General features: G+C 39.3%; 3 protein-coding genes across 4 annotated transcripts; all 3 read right to left on the bottom strand.

Moving 5' to 3' along the window:
- Positions 1 to 735: 735 nt before the first annotated feature.
- Positions 736 to 5,229, bottom strand: LOC130548648 (UDP-glucuronosyltransferase 2A2-like). 2 transcript variants are annotated; one of them, XM_057325562.1, is made up of 6 exons: positions 3,781 to 5,229; positions 3,498 to 3,646; positions 2,178 to 2,309; positions 1,929 to 2,016; positions 1,634 to 1,853; positions 736 to 1,506 (listed from the first exon to the last, which is right to left on the bottom strand). In XM_057325562.1, the coding sequence occupies exons 1-6, from the start codon at positions 4,487 to 4,489 to the stop codon at positions 1,224 to 1,226; spliced, it is 1,581 nt and encodes a 526-aa protein (XP_057181545.1). In that variant the 5' UTR covers positions 4,490 to 5,229; the 3' UTR covers positions 736 to 1,223. The 2 variants fall into 2 exon arrangements, with proteins under 2 accessions (XP_057181545.1, XP_057181553.1); XM_057325570.1 differs by having other exon boundaries at positions 1,397 to 1,506; positions 1,624 to 1,853.
- A 3,178-nt stretch (positions 5,230 to 8,407) lies between these two features.
- Positions 8,408 to 10,109, bottom strand: tal2 (T-cell acute lymphocytic leukemia 2). The gene is made up of 2 exons (XM_057323874.1): positions 9,842 to 10,109; positions 8,408 to 9,733 (listed from the first exon to the last, which is right to left on the bottom strand). Exon 2 carries the CDS (start codon positions 9,713 to 9,715, stop codon positions 9,386 to 9,388), a length of 330 nt encoding a protein of 109 aa, XP_057179857.1. The 5' UTR covers positions 9,716 to 9,733; positions 9,842 to 10,109; the 3' UTR covers positions 8,408 to 9,385.
- Positions 10,110 to 15,285: 5,176 nt separating this feature from the next.
- LOC130564023 (protein shortage in chiasmata 1 ortholog) lies at positions 15,286 to 25,735 on the bottom strand. Its single transcript, XM_057349890.1, has 23 exons — positions 25,642 to 25,735; positions 25,423 to 25,567; positions 25,224 to 25,316; positions 25,018 to 25,144; positions 24,756 to 24,850; positions 24,389 to 24,625; positions 24,275 to 24,301; positions 23,662 to 24,165; positions 22,247 to 22,408; positions 21,786 to 21,956; positions 21,603 to 21,695; positions 21,244 to 21,419; positions 19,602 to 19,665; positions 19,461 to 19,530; positions 19,056 to 19,231; positions 18,584 to 18,717; positions 18,382 to 18,503; positions 17,844 to 17,931; positions 17,608 to 17,739; positions 17,119 to 17,268; positions 16,753 to 17,011; positions 16,254 to 16,529; positions 15,286 to 15,449 (listed from the first exon to the last, which is right to left on the bottom strand). Exons 2-23 carry the CDS (start codon positions 25,559 to 25,561, stop codon positions 15,364 to 15,366), a joined length of 3,381 nt encoding a protein of 1,126 aa, XP_057205873.1. The 5' UTR covers positions 25,562 to 25,567; positions 25,642 to 25,735; the 3' UTR covers positions 15,286 to 15,363.
- Positions 25,736 to 25,776: the final 41 nt, after the last annotated feature.

Genomic DNA, 25,776 nt, shown 5'->3' with positions numbered 1-25,776 from the left:
CTCCTCCCACACCACTGATACTGAGAGCATCATCATTATAAAGTTAAATCAGTTTCATTGATAAACATAAACCATAGAACTAATGACAATGTCATCAATGTTTGCCATCTCTTTTATTAAACATATAGCCTAGTTTGAGGTTGATCTTATTTAAGGTTTGACAGGTCTGAGGTGCATGTTTTTATGAATTTACATAATCTCATCATCGTTCAAAACCTGTATGGCTTTCTTTCTTCAATGGAACACAGAAGAAGATATTTAGAGAAATGTCTCTGTGGTTTGTGTTCATACAGTGGAAGTCAATGGGGTCTATGTTTTTTGGTTGTCAACGTTCTTCAAAATATCTTCTTTTGTGTTCTGCGGAAGAAAAAAGTCATACAGGTTTGAGGGTGTGTTGGGTGTATTAATGATGGGAGAACACATTTTGTGGTGAACTGTCCCTTTAAAGATCGTTTCAGTGTTACCTCTATAAATTGATTTAGGGTTGGAGGTTTCATTCCTGTCTAAGAGACATTTATCTGTGGTAAGGTACTAAATAACACCTTTTTTCCCCACAACGTCAATGACACTCTCCTGACCAGGACTCGTACCTCAACCCTGTAGATGACCCTCAGACATATAGAATGCTTCACGGCGCATGTGAAGAAAAGAGATGGTGTTTAGTGACACCTAGCGGCATATAAGGCAAAGACAGCAAAATAAAAACAAATGATTCTATTACAGCTTTTTCTGCAATTTTCAACTCAAGTTTTATTAACTCACCACTGGCCAAAACATGTTGAAAAAGCCTTTCTTTGAAAAAGACAAATTGATTGTTCTTAAAAATTTAAGGTAGCAAATGGTTTGAATATCTGAATTTCTTTGAAAAAACATCTTTACCCCGTTTCCAAAAACTTTCTTAATGTTTGGACAACTACATGTTAAAATGTATTTTTGCTGAAACAGCCAATAAGAAAACGTGACATGTATTTTTGTCTCATATTCATCTTATATTGACAGATTTAAGAGCCATACAGCACACAGAGAATTTTACAGCCGTAAAACTTACAGAATGCACGATATGAAAAATATGTTCTGTATATATGACTATATTTCAAATATACAAATATAACTATATTTAACTATACATATAAAACATATGGTATATAAAATGACACGTATACATAAAATAGTATCAAACTGAATGTTAACTGCAAAGGAATAAAAAATCTTCTAAATCCATTTCACTCTTTCTTGCTTTTACGCTTTGATCTAAAACAGCAACGGATTATGATGCGCCTACACGCTTCAAAGAAGATGTAGAAGACAACAGTCACAATAGTGATGAGAAAAGCAAACACGTCCAGACAGTGATACTGATACCAGGTCAGATTATGAGCCTCGACACGCAGATGTTTGGCACCTTTATTCCGCATGACAAACTCGATCCAGAAAAGCGCTTCATCCAGAGGCTTCATCGGTCTGTCGTGATGGATCCTGGACAAATGCATAGCATTCTCTTTATACCTGTGAAAAATCATGAACAAAACAAATGTCGTATTTTATCAAACGATGTTCAGTATTGAACTTCCTCACAAAATGTAAGTTCTGAACACGCGGCCTGTGTTTAGGAACGACACAGACGTTTACTCACGAGGGGTCTTTAATGACAGCGTTAAGTCCATCCGCCAGATCTCGAGTCGTCATTTTTTTGAAGTCCATGACAACAGCGGCTCCTTTGGCTTTCATGTGAGCCATGTTATCCGGCTGGTCGAGAAACAAGGGGATGCCGACCATCGGGACACCGTGATATATGGCCTCGTATATGCCGTTCGTGCCTCCATGAGTGATGAACGCTTTGGTTTTGGGATGACCTGAACCAAAAAACAACGTGCTGTGTTATTACTTATTTTAAAATGGAATATATTCTCATAACATGCGAAACGAACCCAGCAGATCGTTCTGAGGGATCCAGTCGTAGATTCTGGTGTTCGCGCCGAGTGTGTCTGGCTTCTCTCCAGCGTATCGCCATAAGACCTTCAAACATCATAAAAGATGACAACAAATCCCAACCAGACTAACATGAGAATTGCGCGTAAAAGCGATCATAATGGATCATCTATGAACCTCGCTGGACTTTTCTTGACTTAAGAGAGACACATTAAAATCCTATTAAATGAAGAAGAATGCGAAGGAACCTTCTGAGGTATCTGTGCCAGGGCGGAGGCGATCGTGTTGCTCCTCTCTTTAGTGATGCTGTTCACCATGGACCCCAGAGAGAACACCACTATCCCATCATCCCCTGAGCTCTGCACAAACTCCTCCATATCCTGTACACATCACACGTTTTTATTACAATCTCAATTCTTTTGCACTCCAACTAACCAAACACTTCATACACGTCTGAAGTTATTTATCCAGAACGTTAGCGATAGTTGTCCAACAAGCACACACTCGTCAAAACGAGAACAGGTAACATTACGCAACGCTCTTTTGTAAAAAAAGGATTCACTTCATGCATTACATATATAAGATGCCACTCCAGTGTTGCGTTTATTCATCATTTCTGCAGGCATTGTGTCAATTCCAGTTTTAACAGAAACAAACCTCAGGAATAACATTAAGTGGCCAAATACTAATGTGAAAGATCAAATTTGTGGACATTTTTTTTTTGTTTGTTTTTTTGTTTAAATTTTTTGCAAATAAAAAAGCAATATTCATGAGGATTTTGCTACATGGTGCTTTGTTGCGATGATGTTTTGTGAATTGATTCAATAAATGTTTTGGCAAAAAACATTATTTGGACAAAAGAAAAAAACAAAAATGATCATAAACACATACCCATAAAAAATACATTTAGCTGAAAATAATGTTGGAGTTGCGCCTATATAACGCAGGTCCATATTGACATCACAGTTCAAAACTTTGTTAATCGAGATTAATCGCATCCAAAATAAAAGTTTGTGTTTACATAATATATGTCTGTGTGTTGTGCCTATTGATTTTGTATTCATAAACACATACACATAAATGCATACATTTAAGAAAAATATAAAACATACAAATGAATTATTGTTTATATATTATTTAAATTATTGGTAAATATAAATACATTCCTTAATATATACATGTATGTGTGTTTATAAATACAGAATGAATGTGCGCAGTACACAGACATATATTATGTAAACACAGACTTTTATTCTGGCAGCGATTAATCGTTTGACAGCCCTAATAATAATCGAACGAGTAATACCAGCAAGCTACCGTATATGTACGCTTGCTGGGATCAAGCCCGTGACCTTCTGCAAAGCTTTTGAAAAGAAACCGGTTATAAATGTAGATGGTTCTGTTCATCTGATCATCTGTTTTCTATTAACCTATATTATTTTACAACCAAGACTTAATCAAACGGGAGCTTTTGGTGTGTTCTGGGGATCCGACCCCTCTGACGTTTGGGAAGCTCTGGCCTAAAAGCATTTCTACAAAATATTACTGTCAAAAATTGACAGATGCACCTTGGGTAATGGCTCGGCTGGGATGCAGTGGATCCCTCCAACGTATTTGAAGTTGGGAAGGAACGGCCGTGGATACTCAAAGTCCCAGTAGGTTCTGATTAACCAGATGTCAGCTTTACCCATCATGTCACAATAAGAGCTGGGTCGTCCTGCAATAAAAATCACCATCATCATCACACAACAGTTTTCAATGAATACACATTTTCCATATCATCTAAAGTTATGTGGCGAGTAATCCAAGTGCATGGATCGTTTGACTTTCAGTGTGGAGTTTTACACTCGCCTAAATATTCAGTGTAGTAGTTGTCAAACTTTCTCCACAGGATTCTGGCAAACGCATCTTGGGAAAGATAGAAGAGCGCGCTGAAGATGCGCTCATTAAAGCTCATGTTGTCCGTGAGTTTACTCATGGCTCCAGGTACATACGATGGTGGTGCCGGTATCTGGCCGCACATTCTCTCCACGGTGTGCGCGATGGAGAACCGTAACGTGTACACCAACGGTATGTTCAGCAGCTCGGCGACGATCTCGCTGCACGAGAAGATCGGGTCGGCCAGCATGACGTCATACCCCCCGCGCTGCAACTCCTCCATCAGCCCTGGCGATTTCAAAACGCCGTCACAGTACGCGAGACAGATGTCTTGGTCGATGGAGAAAAGCTGGTAGAATTTCACGTGAACCTGCAGGAGGTTCAGTTCGTCGATCTCGTACATCATGAAGCGCGTGAGGTTGTCGATGTGGTCGTTCATGTCCTGCGCGCTCACGGACACGTTGAAGTGCTGACAGGTGAAGCGATCCGAGTCTTTCGCGCCCATGAAAAGAGACGCGCTCGGCATCAGCACCGTCACGTTGTGTCCTCTGTCCATCAGCGTGTCCATCACAACCTTGAGATTGATCCAGTGGCTGGCCTCGGTGAACCAGACTAAAACATGACCACATTCCGCGGCAGGACACAACGCGAGCAGCGAAAGGAAACACGCCACGAGTCTCATGTTTTGCGGCAAGAGTTTGCGATCGTTCAGTATAATATCTGGTATAATTATTAACCTAGCAGAGCAAAGTCAAGCTTTGGATAAGTCAATAAACCGCAGAGAGCAAAGGGACAGAAAGAGCAGTGTTCGTGTAGATGCACACAACATGCCTATTTGTTAGTAAACAAAAATGACCACAAATGTGATCGTTTTCTCTGCACATTAACGTGGAAGAATAAATGATTTTAACTTTAATTAACGACCCACATGTTTGAACAAACTCACGATAACTGCTTTTAAGCTTACAAGAAGTCAAACGTTCCAAAGTTTTCCTCGGAGTGCACTTAACCAACAAGTAACGTTAGGGTGGGAAAATATCGAGACGCCTATATGTATCAAACACAATATATTCATTTTACATCATATTTTGTTTGACCAGTATAAAGCTGGCCATGTTTTAACGTTACCAGTAAACTTGCACGAATACCTGGTCCCCCTATTAAGGATTGCAGTGGACCGTTCCAATATCAGTGCGCATGCGCGAGCAGCTCGACGCTGGCTGGTTAGAGAAAGTTGGATTTAAGAGAAGTGAAAGTTCTAGATGCAGTGCGGGTACACGAGCGCAGCAAGATACAAGGTTCCCCAAAGATTCGTTTTTTTCCAGCACAAACTCAACCGCTGTCTGTCAGCGCAGCAGCTGCAGCCATGGCAACCCGTCTGCCGCCAGACACAACCCTTTCCCGGTGTTGTGTAATATTCAGCTCCCGTGAAAAACTCTTCCAATGGGCGGGGTTAGTGTTAATATTCATTGATCGTTCCGCGGTGGGCGTGGCCTTTGAGCGCAAGCGACTGGAATGGAGTGTGTTGTTATGGCGCTCTCTTCCCTAGTTTGGTGAATTATTTCGTTAAGGTAATAAAGCGAATGGTCATATGCCCCGTTTAGATATTTAGATTTAACCACATAATGTGATTAAAATGCTTAGTTTGCATGTGGATTTATAAAAACGCTTTCTCATGGCCATATGGCAATGTTTTTTACTGTGTATCTTAAGTGGATGACACTAAATGATAGGCCTACTAAATTGAATGAACACATTTCTCTTGTTTTTGGCATTTATTTTCAAGCTAAACTGGGTCCTAGTTGCTGTGGATTTTTTCTTTTCATAACTTTCATTGACTGCAATTACTCTCAAATGTGGTTCCATGTATGTGAATATTCACACTAACCCCGCCCACCGGAACAGTTTTTCACGGGAACTGAATATTACACAACACCGGCCACGGAAAATGATATGTGCCGGCCACGAACAACACAGACAGCAGAGTTAAGTGACGGCCAAAACACCTGTCAAACTTTATACGAGATAATTAAAAGTCAAAATGTGTGTTTATGCAGCGCTGCGCAGACCGATCGGCGACTCTTTGATGATGTCATTCATACGCCGATCGGTCTGCGCAGCGCTGCATATTCGGTTTTGAAAATTTTCTGGAGAGCGGGGTGGTGTTATTAACTTAATTTCGCATTGAGAAGATACAATATTTACCAATTACATTTTATTAAAATTTACACCATTCCTTGTGTTTATTTGTTTTATTAGTGAGTGTTGTGTATATGAGGTTTAATTGTTTTTCAGACTTATGGCTGGAACACACTACAAGACTTAAAATCTGAACAGATTTTTTTAAAACTAGACATCATACACTTGCAGACTTTTTGAAAGTTTCAGATAGAAACACACTAACTGATCAAATCTGCAGACTGGCACAGACAGAAAATCTGAGCAAAAGTCTTGTAGTGTATTTTAGCCTTTAGTTGTTTAAACTCGGGGTTAAATCTAAACCCAGTGCGATTTGTGAGAGATCAAAAAAGGTTCAAAAGTAATATAGTTGGTGGACTGGATCCCCATACATGAATTACTTAGGGCTCCAAATTCAGCCGCCTCCGACTAAAATGTCTTTCCTTCTTCCTTTCTCTGTAAGTTACAGCATTTTGCTTTTTGGAGTATAGATTTGCCTAATCTGATTACAGATCATCGGATTGTCAGCGTGCCATAAAAAAGTGCTCTAGAGAAGAGGGCTGCTGTCCAGACAACAATGGCCGTCCCTCCAGCCAGCGACGCACCTGCCTGCACTCTAACCGGCCTCTCCTGTCTCGCACAGATAACACTTTCTACCCTCTCGCTCTCTCGCACCCCTTCTTTAGTTGGTTGAGGGCAACTATAAGGATTTATGACCCCTCCAGGCCCGTTTTGGGAGGCGGGCCTCAGACGGAGTGGGAAAAATGTAACATGCAGCATGTGAATTGGTTTAGACGTATAAAGAGATCAGGGCTAATCGTTTGGCACCAGAGACTCTTCTGCATTCAGAGCGATTCAGGGGAGGGCAACGGAGCGCAGGAGTGAATGCATGCGAGGGGGGGGCGGCCCACGATCTGCTCTATTGTGATAACAGATTTAGGCAGAGTGTGAGGCGGCGATAAGGAAAAGCACCCTCAATAGAAGATTAAGCGCATGCTTGGAGTGGAACTGTGGAAGAGAGCTGGACACTTGGATGGAGAGGAGCAGAATGCTGCAGAGGAGCTGAAATAGATTTTGTTTATTATTTGTTATTCATTATTATTGTTTATTTATTCTAACAACGTTGGCCTTTAAGATGGAAGTCACGTGTGTATGAATGCAGGATTTATACGTTACAAAACTAAAGGTTTGAATGTGAAAATCTGGCATTTTTTTCCTTTGAAAAACGAATATTTCTAGGACACTAAAAATGAAAAACACATTTGTGAGGAAAGGTCGTATTTCTTTGCTTTTATTGATGCACACAAGATGCTTTTTGGAAGATGTAACATTCTCAGATTATGCCGGAATAACATGAATCATCAGGTTTTGCACAAACTTGTGGATCCTTGTGTGCTGCTGTCATTCAAATAAAACGGATACAAAAGCAACACAAAGAACTGTTCGTGTATTTTCTGAATCGGCTCAAATTCCTTAAAAACCTTAAATGTTCACTTTGGTTTTCTGTGTTTGGCTTTAGGATCACGGCGTGTTTGTGTTTGTGATTGTGTTAAATGTTAATTAGTAATGAGGATTTTAAGCAGCTGTCCACAGACCCTCTCTTCTGCTTCCATGATCCTAACACAGCTAAACTACATCAATATTTTTTACACATTAGGTTAAATGCAGTAGACGCCTTACTGGACTGATCCGAACATGCATATTATTTCATCTCATGGTTGAGTGCATGTCACAAAGTAATTTACATGTCATAGTTCAACATACATTTTTTTGCATAAAGAAAACTAAGCTGCATTACCATAATGACGGCATTTTATTTGAAATGAGAGTTCAATTTAATGAATTATTTACCACTGTGCATCAATACTAACATATGATTTTTCACAAAAAAGTAATTAGGATTTTTTTTAAGTATATAGTAATGAGAATGGGGATGTACACAAATCAGAATAAATCATATTAATGTGATATTATGGTCATAATATGTAGGCTTTGTTTCCTTTACGTAAAGTAAACCCAGTCTCAAACATCTATATAAATTTGATGCATTTTCCTTCTATATCATCTTCATATAAACATGTCACCTATCAGATGTCGTCTCCTATATTGAGATTTGAAAATGACACAAAGACAAACATACACACATCGTCTTTCTGTGCGCCTGATTGGACACTGGCGAGTGCGGATTTTGACTCTCTGACCTCTGCCATTAGACCAAAAGTTAAGCTGTGTTTACTATCCCCTCTCTCATGTGTCTCGGACACTTACAGGGGTCATCGCTATGGTCACACGTCTCTTAAACATCCTTAGCAGTGGACATTTATCTGACCACACCACCACAGCCAATCAGAGTACTCAGAACAGACCCACACAAACTGGTTATTGGGGGGTAAGTAAATTTGCTGAAGGTCTTTGAGTTTTCAAAGCATTTTTTATTATCAAGAGACTAATAAATTAACACAATAAATAATATATTTTTTAAGTATTAATAACACAATAATTTGATTGACAAAAAAACCCCAGCATTCTACAATTCTGAATAATAAATGCACAAAAATAATCTTTGGCGAAACATATTTTGTACACTGCAAAAACAACCTCTTACTCTTTTTTCACACTTTTTTACATTTTATTTAAATATTTACTTGTCTTGAATTCAGAAAATAAACAGAAGTTTATGCTTATATAAAAAAAAAAAAAGATTTTTGAATTAGAATGTGTTGATCATGTTTTATTTTCACCTCACTGGCAAATAGCTTTTTGTTATTTTAAGCAAGAACATCATAAATCCACATTTTGTGAGATTTCTCTGAAAGCAATACATAAAATCTCGCTTAGCTAAATATATCTAGTTTTTAGGGATGGGTATATAACTGCATTGGAAAAGCAAACAAAAACCAGAGTGAGATTTTTTTGCAGTGTGCTGTGGAGTAAATGAACTGATAGAAACTTCCAATAAATACATGCACTCCGTTTACATATAAATAATAAATATAAATAAATACAATCAAACATATTGAATTTCCAGATCCCAGGAGGTTGGACCGCCTTTAGGAATAAAACAATCTTCAGGGTTAATTCAGACAAGAAATAAAGTGAAATGAATACATCTAGTGGAGATGCTTTTAAAGTGCATCCATAATGCGTGAGCTCGAAAATGATGTAGGTTTCAGTTTTTTACAGTAAGCATCAGTACAGAATGCCAGCCTTATTTCAGTTCTGAGTTTACACAGATCAGCTGTGTCCACGTGAAACAAAAGGAAGGTGTTATTGTGAACATAAACGTTCAGAGCTCCCGGAACCCATTCAATCTTTACATCTCCATAACATGACATTCACATTTTCTTCCATTAAACGTCACAATCCACCAATATTAAGTCCACACCTCAGTTCAGCTTCATCACCATGCTTCAGAGCTGTCGCAGCTGGATCCGGGTGATGGCGGGTCGGTGTCGCTGGTCCAGTTGCGTTCTGTACGCAGGTTCTGCATGTTCCCCGCCAGCAGAGAGAGAAGAGCGGCTTGCGACTGAGCCGACGGTTCTCCACCCTGCTTGTCCAGCAGAGTCACCAGAAAGTTGATGTAGCGCATGGCCAGCCGCAGGATCTCGTTCTTGCTCAGCTTCTTCTCGGGCGGGTGTGTGGGGATGAGTTTCCTCAGCTCCGCGAAGGCTGTGTTCACGTTGTGCTGGCGCCAGCGCTCGCGAGTATTGGTGAACACCTTTCTGGTCATGATGCTGTGGTGCTGATGCTGCGGAGATACAGAGATCACGGGTTCGTACCACTGACACAGCTTTGGATAAAGTAAAAATACATTTGAAAAAATTTCAAATTTAAAAAGGGGGTACAAGTGTCTTACCTCTTTCCGTTTCCTTTGAGATCTATGAACTGTGGAACACCAGGCTGTAAATTTAGCAAATTTTAAATAAAAAAAAAAATGTTTCCGAAAGACTGCAGTGAGATATTTGCTGGGAGGTGACCGATGAGTCTCAGCTCTCTGACATCCACTGAGCTTTTCACCCAACAGAAAAGAGAGAGCGAGAAAGGGAGGATATGAGGGTGGGTTGGGCTTTGGCTTGCGTCTCGCATCTTTATAGTTGAGCTGATGTGTGACGTCGTTGGACGAGAGTTTGGGGGGTTGAGCACATCCTGAATGCTTTTACATCTGTTATTAATGCATTTAAATAGATGATCATAATGCATCATGTTTACATTCACAGCCTTTGAGGATTAAACACAAAGAAAACCCACTCTGTAATGTAAAACAAACTGCTTAGTGTGTAAAGTGAGCTTTTGGCTCAATGATTGAACAATTTTTATGCTTTGATTTTACATATGTTATATGCAAATATTTGACTGCTCAGGTAAAAAAAAAAAATGTAATACAAAATACCAGATTTAACGAATTTTGTAATTTTCCACATTATGTTTAGCTTAATTTTTTTTCACATTGCATGAAGTATGTGTAGATCCCCAAATGAATGCTCGGAATTAAAAAAATGAAACCTCTATTAAGTAAATTAATATGTAAAATTATTAAAACCACTAAAATGATGGCCCGGAAAATATTCAAATGAAAAAAAAACTTGTGCAGCAATATTAAAAATAAACAAATAAGCAAAAAAATTAATAAAATGACAAAAGCATCGTAAAATTAACTCAAATTAACATAAAAACTATAATATCAACAAAATCTTATATTAACACAAATATGAATAAAACTACAAGTAAATTAAAGCACTTAAATTGTTTAAGTGCACATAAATTACATTTGAACTAAAATTAGAACTGAAATAAAATAAACTATCAATATTAAAAATAAATAATAAATAAAATTACAAAACCAAAATTGCAAAAAAACTAAACAAATATAAAAACAAATGCTTATTCAAAATATATGAACATCCCATAGACTGCACGCTCAACTTTTCTTGACTATTCAAAGTAAACTTATTTCTTATGAACTCTAACAAATACACTGCTGTTGTATAAACCCGCGTGTTTCTTTTGTCGGGATGCTGGACATCCACCTGCTAACAGATCTATGACAGCGACTCTATCCAATAGTGAAGTGACATCATAATGAAAGCTCTTCCTCTGATTGGACAAAAGAAATCACTGCGTATATTCACTGTGACAGAGTAATAATATGTCTTTTGTCTGAATGATGGTAATCTTGTTTCGTATGTCCTGGGGCTTCATATAAATGACTCTGGGTTATGACAGGGGCAAGCTTGTGGATCAGTACATTCTTTGGGGCCCTGAAGGGTCCCTGAAGTCGCAGAGCTCTCTTCTCGCCTCCCTTTCGCACTTCTATCCGGCCCCCAGATCAAAAGCTGCCGTCTCGCTGCTGCAATAGTTTCTGTTCTCCTCCAAACCGTCGAGTGTTGTTTTTAGATGCACGCTGCTGTGTTAAAAGTCTCTCTGAGAATTGTGAGGGATTTGCATAATGGGATTATGGAGGGATTAGGAGTCAGGCAGAGGACGGAGAAGCTCGGAGGGGTTTCTTAGGACTCGACTGAATTCACCACCCTATTCATATACAGACCCACTGCTCCACACACCCTGCACCTGCACGGACGCCTTTCAGAGCTGCCAAAAACTTGAGCGAAAGACCCATGTTCTCTCTCCGAAACCAAACTCAAACCCAAACAACTTTTCAATATTCTCTACCTGAGCTCGCAATCACACGGGATCCTGCAGGAAGGACCAATGGGACCTTATTAAAGGGATAGTTCTGTCACAAATGACTCATTCTCTTCCAAACCTTAATTAAGTAAATTCACATGTAAAATTATTAAAACCAACAAAATGATTACCCGGAAATAAAGTAAAAGTAAATTAAAAATAGAACTAAGATAAAAACGGAGAAAACCTGTGCAGGCAATATTAAAAATAAACAAATAAGCAAACAAATAAATGACAAAAGCACATACCAAAATTACAAAAATTAACATAAAAACTATATCAACAAAAGACACAAATATTAATGAAACTACAAGTAAATTAAAGCACTTAAATTGTTTAAGTGGAAATAAATTACATTTGAACTAAAACTAGAACTGAAATAAAATAAACCTATATATCAATGTTAAAAATAAATAAATAATAAAATGACAAAACAAAATAAAAAGTACAAATATATATACAAACTAAAAAATGCATGAAAACTAAAAATATAAAAACAGAAGCTAATTTATAACATTTATAATTCAAAATATTTTACATATCACATAGACTGCACGCTCAACTTTTCTTGTCTATTTAAAGTAAACTTATTTCCTATGAACTCTAACAGATACACTGCTGTTGTATAAACCCGTGTGTTTCTTTTGTCGGGATTCTGGACTTTAAATATATAACAATACTTTTAAATATTCTCTAGCTGAGCGTACAGTCACACGGGATCCTGCAGGAAGGACAAATGAGACCTTACTAAAGGGGTAGTTCACAAAAAATGAACCTTAATTAAATAAATTCATTTGTAAAATGATTAAAACCATGAAAATGATTACCCGGAAATAAAGTAAAAGTAAATTAAAAATAGAACTAAAATAAAAACGGAAAAAACCTGTGCAGCAATATTAAAAACAAACAAATAAATAAAATGACAAAAGCAAATACCAAAATTACAAACATTTACTAAAAATTACATCTCCTAAATTAAAGTTACACAAGAATTACTCATTCTCTTCCAAGCCTGCATACATTTCTTTGTTTGGTTGAACACAAAGAAAGATATTTGGAAGAATGTCAGCATTGACATTTCTTGGCCTCCATTGACTACCATAGTAAGAAAAATTACAATGGTAGTCAAAGGTGCCCAAGAACTGTTTGCTTTCATACATTTTTCAAAATATCTTCTTTTGTGTGTAACAGAACAAAAAATACATACAATTATTTTTATGATAGTCAATGATGTCCCAGAAACGTCACTTGCTAACATTCTTCCAATTACGTTTCTTTGTTTTCAACAGAACCAAAATATTGTACAGGTTTGGAACAAGTCGAAGGGTGTAAATCATGACCGAATTTTCGCAATTACTCTTAGACAGGATTATTACATGACGACACAAGTCTACAAGTCTTTTGCTTCTCAGTCCAGTAATGTCACATAATGAGAATTATCTCCAGCTGTTCTCTGGTTTGTGATGACATTAAAATCTGCAGTCAAGTCAAAAATTGCCACTCGTATGAATTCATCACATTTTTGTTAAATCAGATTATTTGAGTATTAAGATACTGTTGATAGTGCAATAATGGAGGCGATAGATTTGACCTAATAGTGTTTAATAAAAAGAACAGTCAAAAGACATTGGATTTGAACAGCATGCTACTTTCTCACCCTTCTTTTGTTCTATCTGAAAGAGCGTTCTGATCGCAGGCTGTTAGTGTCCCATTACTGTCTGTGTTTATTGCTTTTGGACACACGTATTTACCCCGCGTGTCTCTGTGTCCAAACACTGCCCAGTGTGGCTGTTTCAGATGCTTTTGTCCAGGCAAACAGCGTCAGTTCCCCCAAGTGAATGCTGAAGGTTTAACAGTTATTTATAGAGGCTATTTGAAGTCTGAAGGTGGCCAAGGCACAATGGCATACAGAGAGAGAGAGAGAGAGAGAGAGAGAGCGAGAGATGTCCTGTGGGAGCTCATTCCAGCGAGGGGCTGCAGTCGAGACTGCTGGAGCGCTGAGATAAGACCACCACCAACCCCCCCATCACTCTTTCTGTCTCTCTCTCTCTCTCTCTCTTTACGCTGTGGCTTTTCTCTCTGTTCTGAATGTCAGTGATAAGAAGATCGTGCCGTAATTGAATGGCCATCTTTTTATCACGCTCATTTAAAAAAATAGCGAGGGGCTGGAAATGTGTTGGAGATAGATAGCGACTACCCCTCATCATCCGAATCAGTACCTTGGAAAACGTTTTTAACACCAATTAATTGTGATTTATTCCGTTCGTGTACCGTAAACCCGGATAAATTGGCAAAACTGGTTGCCTCAATTTTTTTTACTCTCAAATTTTAATCACGGTTAACTTAACGTACTTAGTAAATGTGACTTAAATATTTAATTCATCCTTTTCATGAAATTAAGTAGACAGAACTCATAAAATAAGTACACAAAGTTGCATTTTTAAGTAAGCTAAACTCATTTTTTTAAACATATTTCTTAGTCTCAATATGCTTAAATCAAACACCTTACCTCATGCAACCCATAATGAGCAAGACAAGACTGATCTCAGAACTGGCATTAGCACAGTCATTGCTCACTGACATGTCACATGTTTCATGTGGCCTCCCACATGCACCACTCTTCTGAACAACGGTCACCACAGAACTGAAAAATATGTTAAACTCTTCTACATATCCAAGATAAGTGAACATTAAACACTAACACGTCTTTAACTTAAAACACATACAATAATCATATTTTTACATTTATTGTCCTAATGCAGTCTGACGCAAAGCATGCTGGGAAATGGAAATCCTTCTCGACCAATTGTGTTGAGTTAATGTGTTTCAATTAAGTAAATTGAACAAGGAGCAATTTTTTTTTTTTGAGTTTTAGTCAAAACTTCAAGTTAGTCAAATGTAATCATCATACTTTACTCAAAAGTAAAAATGTGTTTCAGGAACTTAAAATAATTAAGTAGCACTTTTTCATAAAATGAAGCTTACATTACTTAATCTGTTTGATTATATTAAGCATTTGGGTTTAGTGCAGGTGTGCGGTGACAGCGGGATCTACTCTAAATCAACTCTATGACGGTTTTAACAGAAAAGCGGTGTCATTTGTATTGTTTGTCAGTACCGCGTTGTGTACGAGCTCTGTCATTCAGATGCATCTTTAACACCTGCTTCTGTGTACATACTGTAAAACTATAAAACACACGCTCGCTCTCAACTGCAGGTCAAAGGCCATCAGACCTAAAGCTTCAATGAAAGAACCATTTTATAAAGTTACATTTGTACTTTTAAAGTAAAACTAATAACGTGTAATTCTGATCAAAAAAACTAACGTTTACTTGTAATTCTACTAAAAAATCTGTATCTAATTAAAACTGATAAAACGTGTAATTCTAACAGAAAAGCTGGCAAACAGATTAAATGTATAAATATAACTGATGAAAACTCACTTTTTCCCATTTTAATTGTATTCGGAACAGACAATATCATGCTACACTTAAGTTTTCACATTACTTAAAAACTGTGAAATTATATCAGTACATCTGTTAATATTAAATTATATCGGTTTTAACATTTAATATTAAACTAAAGAATTTAAGGAACATATAAGTAAGTAACACAACATACAATCACATATATAATACATAAACACTCAAAATGAAACGTATCAAATAAAAACTCAGAAGATGAGTTACTGTTTTAGAAAAATCTCAGTCTGGTCTGTCCATCGTTCCTGCCTGGAACTCTCTCACACAGCAGTTTTCCTCTCTTACACAGCGGAGGCACTAGAAACACACGCACGCACACACACGCACGCACACACGCACGCACGCACACACACACACACACACACACACACACACATCTTTACATCACTAATACTTTTAGAATTCAGTGATGTACTTTTTTTAAAATAACACAATGTATGTTTTTTTAAAGTTGTGTTTCCCTTTCATTTTGACTGTCTTTATGAAGTTTAACATGCTGAATACGAAAATCGACGGTACTCACAAAATAAACAAAAAAATACTTTCACACATTTATACATTTCGGTATTATTACTCGTACACAGAAATGACATGGTACTGGTATAACACTGACACAGTTACTAAAATGAGTTGTCCAAAACGTCCTGAGTGATGGTTTTTGTCTTTTATGACTAATACTGTCCTTACAAACTAAGTTCCAGACTTGGTCACCCATCATCAGAATTTTCTGACAGTGACAATTGGAAAATACTTTTTTAAATATGTAAAATTTTTACAGTTTTTGTTTATTTGCAAAATACAGTTTTATCGTAATAAATGATCTAAGCTCCAAATTTACTTGAGCTAAATACACACCAAAGCATTGATGCTACATGAACGAAAATTTGAGCACAATAATTAGCACCACAGAATTGTACAAGAACTATAAAAAGGCCGAGCGAAACAACAATTTGTTACAGCGTGTTCAATAGCGACGACAAACACTATTATTATAACATTTTCTAACGAAACAATTAAAAAGATGTCTGTGTGTGTGTGTGTGTGTGTGTGTGTGTGTGTGTGTGTGTGCGTGTGTGTGTGCGTGTGTATGTGTGTGTGTACCACTGTTTGCGTCTTCAGTCCTCTGTCTCTTCCTCTCTTCTGTCCTGTGATCAGCAGTGTTCTCCGGGGATGTCCAGCGGGTCTGATCCTGTCGTCTACAGCTGAATTCACACACAGTGTTTCTGAAGCTCGGCATCTGAGGACCTGAGAGGACAGCAGCTTCCTCTGGTGTTAGATCTGAGATGAAATGAACGTGTCCTTCATCCTGCGGCTGCCAGACGTTCACCGTTGCTGAATCTTGGCTGAACAGTGTGTTTGATAAGGTCCAAGCTGGATCTAAAAGACATCATATTGTTCTCAAAACATGGGTCCAAACTTTTCGCCAGTAGTGAATATAAGTCCTACTACACATGAAACCTTCATACCAGTGGGATTATGAGATGTTCATTGTCACGCCTGTCGATAAACTAAAATCTACATTTTTGGTGAGTGAATTTGGTGCTTTGTGGGTGTTTGTTTTAGATCTGCGAAGCGTGAGCTGTTTATATTTCAAACCTACCCGAGATGTGATTTTCCTGTGTAAAACACAGAGGCTGACCAATCAGCTCTCTAAACTGGCCGACAGACGTCTTCCCCTCCTGCCGTCCAGAGAGAGAAACTGTGAAGTACTCTGTAGACTGCTGTGATTGACAGATGTCTGTCTGAGGTTGAGGAGGATGAGGAAGATGAGCTGAGATGTTTGTCTGTGAGGAAGCTTCATCCTCACTCTCTGAAGCAGCTGTTTTGACTTTGTGTTCTGCTTTAATGTCACTGAAGAGCTGTGAGGTAACAGCACATAACGCAAAGGTTAGTCACATGACATGTCGCGGCCAGTTCTTGGACAGGATAAGTTGATATGGAACTTTGTGATGAATAGTCTTAGCACCTTAATGACTTTATGAGGGACCTGTGGAAACATCTCCTGCAGATCAACAAGAGAAGCTTCCAGGAGCCACTGAAGAGACGGAGCTCTGCTTAACATCAGCTGAGCTACCAGAGGATTGATACAGGGAAACTGAAGCAGACAACGCTCCTCCTAAAACAACCCAAACACAGACAGATCCATAACTTCAGGATGAGGATTGACACAATCTGACAAATGTGTCTGTCATTAGAGCTTCACAAGAGATGTCAACAACGTGTCAAAATGAGCTCAGATTTGTCAAGTCTGCAATCAAAAATGATCGATATGAACTCATCAGATTTACTCAAATCCGGATTCTTTTACCTCTACAATCTACATTCGTTTTACACCTCCACGTGTTTCAACAAATACACTCTCATTTGTTATTTCTTTAGTTAATACTTGCATTTAGTTTTGAGTTGTTTTTAAAGCAAATAACGCTACACTGTAACTGTGATCGAATAAAAACACCTCTGTGGTCTGTACACTGATCCAGTCTCTATCCAGCCAGCTCAAAGCATCTCTGTCTGAGCTCATGAGCGCGTGTACAGAGATCCGATAGATGTATCTGGCTAGTTCTTCTTCCTCACACGCCAGTAACACCTGAAACACGCAACAGAGCAAATCTCACCTGGACATCACCTCTGGAAACACGTGACTGACATTTGTCACGTTTTAATATCCATAACGCAAGAACAAAAATCAACCTTAACATCAAATTTCTCAGGCTGTTGTCCGAACAGCACGAATGAAGAGTAGATCAGAACCAGATTTATATAGATGCTTCTGGAAATCCTTGGAGTGGAAAATGAAAGAAAAAGAAGGACACAACTAGATTGACAGTTCCCGAAGAAAACAACAACATAATGCTAATATACAACATTCAGGCTTTGCCTATAGATGGATGACAGTGACATTAGTGATTATTATTTGTTTTCATGATCATTTTAGTTTAGCAACTTTGCTTTAAGCGTTTGTCATTTGATTCTTTTTTTATATTTCGCTTTGGGTCAATTTCATTTAGGTTTCATTAGAATTGTGATTTAACTTGAGTGCTTAAACAACGTTGCTAATTCTCGTTTAACGCGTTTCCAAATAATTCAAATATTCATCAAAAATGTGACACACAGTGCTTACTAGCACTATTAGTCTGATTTTTTTTTCTTTTTTGTGTCCTTCACGTATCGACATCAGTTGACAAGCTATAATGCTAAAACACAAGGTGTGAACGTGTTTCAAACTGACAGCGCTCTGTGAGTCTCCGAGCAGTGAAGGATGAGCCAGCAGCGTGTGAACTGCAGAGAGAGAGAGGACAGTCTCATGACCACACGATTAGACGCTTTCTCCATCTCCAGCTCGCTCAGCTCCTAAACACACACACACCATTTAGCACACAATGTGTTACTTTAAGACTGCTGGTCAGGTGACTGTGTGGGCGGAGTTTCACCTGTATCAACACGGCAGTGTTTTCATCCACAGTGATGACATCATAACGGTCTCCGCCCAGCTTCTGTGCAGACGGAGGGTGTTTTCTCTCCAGCAGAGTCATATCATACCTGTCCAGATGTCGACTAATGTCACCTGCAATGATGCACGAACCACACGCTAAATGACAGAGATCATCCACTCACGTGGTCTCTAGAGCGCGCTGAATCCTCGAGCGCTTCAGCAAACCGTCGGTGACGAGCAACACAAACGGAATCGAGTCCAGAAACGACGCAGATTTGCTGTCTTCTGACAAATTCCAAGTAATACATAGTTCAAATGACAGATGAACACATGCAATATCATGCCACACTGAGATCATACAAAGATTGAATCTGTGTTCTGATGGGCATCGTGCGGCATTTCAACAGGAAGACACAAGTCACGTCACACGTGTATAGAACACATTGTTGGGTATCATCATGCAGACTCACTGAATTCAGGCACAGCCGTGGAGAAGGAGATGTACTTGATGTTTCTCTCCGAACACAAACCGCTGAAGGGCGAGTGATCCACACAGTGAAGCTCAAACACCAGAGTGAAACTGCGCCATGGGAAATCAGCCCCGATGTGTTGACGGCACAACACCACACACCTGCTGCCGGACAGACTGAAGAGAGAAAGGTCGGATACGTCGTCTTCTATGGACGTTCATGGCAGCGCACGTTACGTACAGCCACTTGAATAATAATAACACGCCTGCTTTAATGCCACAAACATTTGAAAGAACTGAGCTTGGAGAGATGATTACAACTGCTGACCGATGGAAGTCTTGTTGGTAAAGTCACCCGTGGTGGGCACACCAGCATCCAAAACATCCCACATGCTCATTTACACACCTGTTCATCACGTCTCTGCAGACGACTTTGCTCTTCTCTTCCTCGGGGCCTACTGCGCACACAGAGTTTCCTAACAACACACACAGAATCAAGTCATCTGCATGGACATTTCTACGAAGATTTCTTGAGAAATGAACTCACCCGATGCCTGTCTGAGAGCTGCGAGCACTTCTGTGTTTACAGGCTTCACGGTCAAAACTAGAACCTGCACACATTCAGTCATTAAACATTCAGGAGCGCTATCAGGAAGTCAAAACAAAGGAAACTTTTCTAAGGGGCCGTTCACATTTCGCGTCTAAAACACGTTTTTCCAAAGCGTTTGGGAGCTCACGCTCTCCTGGCGTGTGCCGTTGCTGAGCAACCATGGGAAGACGAGGAGGTATTAACTCAACTCAACTAGTGCTCCTTCCATTTTTTATTGTTACACGGCAGCTGTACTGTACATGAAACATATTGACAATAAACAAACTGTCAAAACAAAAAACACACACAGAATACAGACACGCACACAGATGCATAAAACACAGACACACAACCCACACGCACAGAACACACGAAAAAACATATCAGGAACTCAAAAGAAAGGATTTATGGTTTATATACTGTACACTAAAAATATCTTGCAATAACTCTGTTACTAGATTTATTTATGCTGTGGTCCTCTGTGTCTCCATCTTCGCTGAGCTTTTCTATATTGGAGCACCAAAGGTGTCGCGAACGCATCGCTCTCTATTTGAGTGACAGCGTGACAAGAAAACTGTGATAAAAATCCAGGTTATCGCATAAAGAAATGATGTTTGAACTTTTCCTAAATACATGTAGAAATGTGACTGTTGTCTTGCTTACAAAATGAATAAGAACTTCATTTTTTGAGATCTGAACAAATACGGAGCATCTTTTACGGTATGTTATTTTTACCCGTTTCTCTAGTTTTCGTTTTCTGCAAATAAATGCAAATAGAATCGATATTTTTATTTGGAATTTGGGAGAAATTTCGTTAGTCGTTCATGAATAATCAAATGACCATTTTAAATCAACAGATAGAGCAATTTGGAGTCGACGTCACGGTTACGTCACTGGCAGCTGCGGCGCATACGGGTGGCAGAAAAACAGTGGAAACAATGCAGCAATGAATGAAACGTAGGAGACAATTCCTTCAAAAATGTGTTTTTGTGTTATTGAGTGTCAGAATAGGAATGGCAAAAATGATGGTGTTATTTCCTATGGAATACCGTCGTTGAATATGACATTTTAAGCTATTAAACGAACATGCTGGACTGAAGAAATCATCCGGAATACTCGTTTCTCTGTGTTTATTTTATTTCAGGTAAGGTTTTCTATACTGTTAATCACACACAAATGCAAAATAAATGATGTAACGTTAGTTAAGAACGATAATTTAGATGCTTTCCGCCACCAGTTCGGCTCCGCCCACAGAATCGCGTCACACTGTTTGCAAACAAAAAAAATGGGTCTATACATAGTAAATTAAGAAAACCAATTTTGAAAATGGTCGCTTAATTTTTCCGCGGCTGTATATCCACTGGCTTTTAAAGTACAATTTTTGTAAGAACATTTGAGGATCAAACACACGGATCTTTATCTGCTATGCTTTAAATTCATTTCAAACAGTGTATTTATTGTTTCATGTAAAACCTATTTAGATTTCCTGTATCAAATTTCTTTTGTCAAATGTTTTGCTTAACACGTGTGTTAATTATCGATGACACTCGGTCAGATTTTTGATAAGTGAACGTAGTTTCCAGATAGGAATGAATCTCACTCTGTTGTTGCGGTTCATGTTGGAGCTCATCCATGTGCTCATTTGATCCTGAAGCTCCAGTAGTTTCGGGTCGGGCTCTGATCTCTTCAGACTGAGATAATGCAACACCTCAAACTTCTTCCTCAGCTCCTCCAGACACTTGAGATGACAGGAGCTCCTCACCTGACTCAGGTAATCTGCTCAAAGACAAACACGGCTCACTTTCTCTCGTTTTGTATCTGTACACTCGTAGTCCCGTACGATACTGAATGTCTAAAACTGTACGCAAACACATTTGTGTCTGTTTTTATTTCTTTCAAGGGACTTTAGGAGAAATGTTTAACATTTCTATGACCGGTGAGTGTCTGGGTCGTATTTACCAGCGGCCGTGTGAAGGTCACATTTGAGCAGAAGTTCCTTCAGAGTGACCAGAACATGCAGCAGAGTGATGTCATCCAACACACCGTCTGCACCTGCCACAGAAGCATCACAAACATTTCCTTACTGTACACGCTGTGAGATGTGAACACCAAATGTGACGTTTGTATGTGATCTTTCCTCACCCTGCTGTGTGTGATGTTTTCTCTCTTGTTGCTTCAGGAGGAAGCGCATGAGTTCGGGTGACAGAGTAGCAAAGTCTCTGTTGTTCAAAGCGGTGACGCCCGACTCGACCGCTCTGCTCAGACGAGGCACCGCCAACACATTCAGCTCTCTGTATGCGCTTCTCTGGATCGCTGAGAATTCACAAGAATCTTTTCTTTAAAGGGAAGGTTCACCCAAAAATGAAAATTCTGTCATCGTTTACTCACCCTCAGGTTGTTTCAAACCTGTATGATGTTCTGAAAATTGCTCACATTCTTCCAAATATCTTTCTCTGTGTTCATCGGAACAAACTCATTTATACAGGTATGAAATGACATGAGGGCGAGTAAATGATGACCGAATTTTCATTTTTGGGTGAACTATCCCTTTAACTGAAGACAGTCATGAATAAATAACCGTGCTCATCTTGAGGATATTATACCTGTGGTCTGAACGTATATGGTTTTGTTGATGGGTCTCTCTTCACGGGTCAAGGTTTTCTCAGTCGATGTCACATTTGTTTCTGCGCTCGAGACCAGATTTACTGTGTTCACTCTCTGGACGGGCAATGCGTTTTCTGTCAAAATCTGTCTCACGTTCACCTCTAAGAGATTTAAACATTATTTGTCACTTTAAGTAACTTCATGTCTTTGTATGTATTCTCTTCTTAAAGAAAATAATGCTTTTCACATTATCAGTGGACGGACGCGCAATTTGCTTTTCCACTTATAGTTACGATTCCTTTCAACTTAAAACTGCAACTCGTAACCTAACATTGCAGGTTACTTTAAGTATTTATTTATATTGATAATATATTTATTTATATTTAATTAATGACGTCTCGTATTATTTCTCGCAATATTGTACCCGACAGCTCAACTTTTGAATCATTAAGGCTTGTCAACACCGGGACGATAATCGCGCGTTTATCGCCGATGTTTATCGCCTAGTGACTAAGAATCGCCAATGTGAGTGTGCACACCGACGCGGAAAACGGCAGGTGTAAAAGCGTCATTTTTAAAAAAGCCTCAGGCTCTTTTTTGGTTTGACGCGCAGCATTAAAAACTAGCCGACCAATGAGATTGCCGCTTTTTTTCACGTGCCTGGAGCTGCTGAAGTTACAGTTAAACACGACTTGGTGGCGCTCAAGCACAAAACGGTCTTGCCGAGCACACATACCAACAACAAAGAGGAAGTAAGCAAGATTAATGCTGTGTCCGAAAAAGCCCCCTATACCCTAATATAGTGCACTATTTGAGGGGACATCCATTTTTAGTGGCGTCCGAATTCATAGTGGACATTATTGAGAGCACTCATTCAATCCCATGATGCATCATAACAACGAGTGTACAACCGATGTACACTCACGGCTAGCTGCTAGCCATCTATCGTGATGCTCGCGCTGAATGAATTCCCGCGTCTCGGCAGATGATTTCCAGTGCACCGAGTGTCAGAATTTACTCATTTTCACCCGCTCCTTAAAGTGGACTATAATAGTGAACTAATGTGGGGAATAGTGAATGAGGGTATAGTGGGCGATTTCGGACACAGCCTAATTCTTCTTCTGTGTGACAAGCGAGTATCAGAAGCATAAAGCTGCACACCGCCACCTTGTGCGCTATCTATTAAGCGCCATCTATGTCAGGAAGTGAATTTGCACGTTCACTCGGCTCATCGAAAACCACTTGGGTATGAACGACGAAAAACATCTCTAGAAACGCTGGCGACAAGCATCCCGGTGTGTACAAGCCTTTATCGTTAAAAATAGGTTGTTTGACTTTAACCGAGAAAAGTTACGGATTGCAGCTTTAAACAGTTTTACATGAAAACAAAAGTCGCGGATGAAACTCACTGTACCTGCAGATGCTGGACTGCTCTGTCGAGGTGTTTGGACTGGACTTTTCCGTGAAGTTCTTAACATCATGAAGAAGGATAAAGGGTCCAGGCTCTCGTGAGATTTAACCTGTAAACTATTAACCTGTCTGCCGTTGGAACTGTTTAATAACTGTGATGATCTACAGGTCATTCTTTCTCTGTTTTGATCGCACCGTTCGGGACGTTCATGCACAGTTGACATCACTTTCACATCTCTGTGCTTCGACGGAGGTGATTCAGACACCTCTTTAGAAAAGCCGGGCTGCTCTCCAGACGGACAAATCGTTCTGGAGTTATTTCTCTCAGGGCATCTTTCCGGTGCTTTATGTTTAAAGGATGTCGAGTTTGACACGCGCTGCGCTGTTTGTGCTGTTTTACAGTTGATTTCTCTAGTTTGCTCCATTCTTAATAACTTGACGGTCTTCTCTTCGTCCTCGTGTGTCTCTGGATGGTTACTCTGGGCCGGGGGGACTACAGCGGGACGGTCTTGAGGTGACAGGGGGACAAACATTAATGATACATAACTCAGATATGATAAATTCAGCACTAAGCTTGTAAATGATACATTGAAATATTATAAAAACGAACGACTTACCAGCAAAACCTGCAGCAAACAGCATCTCTGTAAAAACATATTACATTAATGTGAGAAAAATGCTTTGTATTATAGAAGCGCAAGTGCAAAGTTCTTCAAGGCCGCAGATCTCACCATCTATTTGCACAATGGACAGTGGGGAGAATTTGTCAATCTGGTGTGTCTCAATATCGGCGGTCTGGACGTTCTCAGTATAGACAGACAGATCTGCGAAGTTCTTGGGAAGCATCGCTCTGGTGTCAGTGAGGTGAGGCTGGTCCATATTCTCGACATGTTCACTCTTCACCTTCAGGAGCATGAGAAGGTCCGAGAGTGTCTGAGTGTGAACCGAAGGCTTGGACATCTGGGGTTCTGTACTCACAACACATTTGCGAATAGATTAGACCATCAGCATGAATTTAAGTCGAGCCGGAAATGGACAGAATGTTTAGTTTGTGAACCGAAACTGAAGCATATACCGTGATAAACCTCTTGTGCTTACCAGCTAGAAAAAATCCAACCACGCACTCGCGATGTTTCTCTGCCATCCAAACAGATTTCTCCCTATTTTCAAAATCACTGTCTGACATGAAATGTCTAGGAAAAACAAAATATTGTATATCTTCAGTAGTGTTTCTACGATCTGAAAGAACAGTTCACAAGGTTTGCCGTCAATGATGAAGTCCTCATAGGGGGTGACCAACGGCTTTAAAAGATAAGACAACAATTCAAAGTTAATTAAAGGAACAAAGCAAGAAACATACTGTTTATAAACAGGTGACAGCTGCTCAGGTGACAGCGGCCCGTCGGGCAGAAGCAGGTCTGGTGGCGTGTCATTACACGGTGAGAGAGGCAGATCTAACTCCATTTCAGTGTGTAACCTCAAAGCACCTGGAACGCATCACATCTTAAAAATACATCTGTAAGTGCTTATTAACTGTGACTGAATGAGAATTGGTCATTCATCTACCTGGCGACTTTGGCTCCCAGATGGAGTCCCAAGAGCTGCTTTCTTCAGTTTGCAGAACCTCTAACTCAGTCTTGTGTTTATCAGCAGATGTGACTATTATTACAGGACATTTACTGTACGTTAAAATGTTACCCTTCCTTTGCTGGTCCTTAAAAGTAATGTTGATTATATATTTGGTTATGTAAATGTTCATTTTCACCTTCCATGTGAAGGTCTGCACAGGGGTTTTTGTCTTCCATTGATTCTGGAGTTAGATTTAGAAGATCTTGCAGCTTTCCCAATGAGAAACTGGTCTCATGCCTCCGGACAGATTCCATATGGACTTCTACGGCTAACATGAGTGACTGTTGGGAGGAAACTGGCTTTTAAAATACCAAGAGCGGTTTATAATCTGTGAAGGAGAACATGTTTAGATCACCTCCTCACATTCAGCACCGCCTCCTTTTTGAACACCTCTGTCAGGTTTTCTGTGACATCAGAAACTATGTCTGAAACTGCAGTGTATGAGGCACAGTGCCTACGAGAAATAAATGACAACTTAACCAAAATGAAC

The sequence above is a fragment of the Triplophysa rosa genome, linkage group LG2 (genome assembly GCF_024868665.1).
Source record: "Triplophysa rosa linkage group LG2, Trosa_1v2, whole genome shotgun sequence".
Classification (NCBI taxonomy): Eukaryota; Metazoa; Chordata; class Actinopteri; order Cypriniformes; family Nemacheilidae; genus Triplophysa; species Triplophysa rosa.
This window is presented reverse-complemented; position numbering and strand designations above follow the sequence as displayed.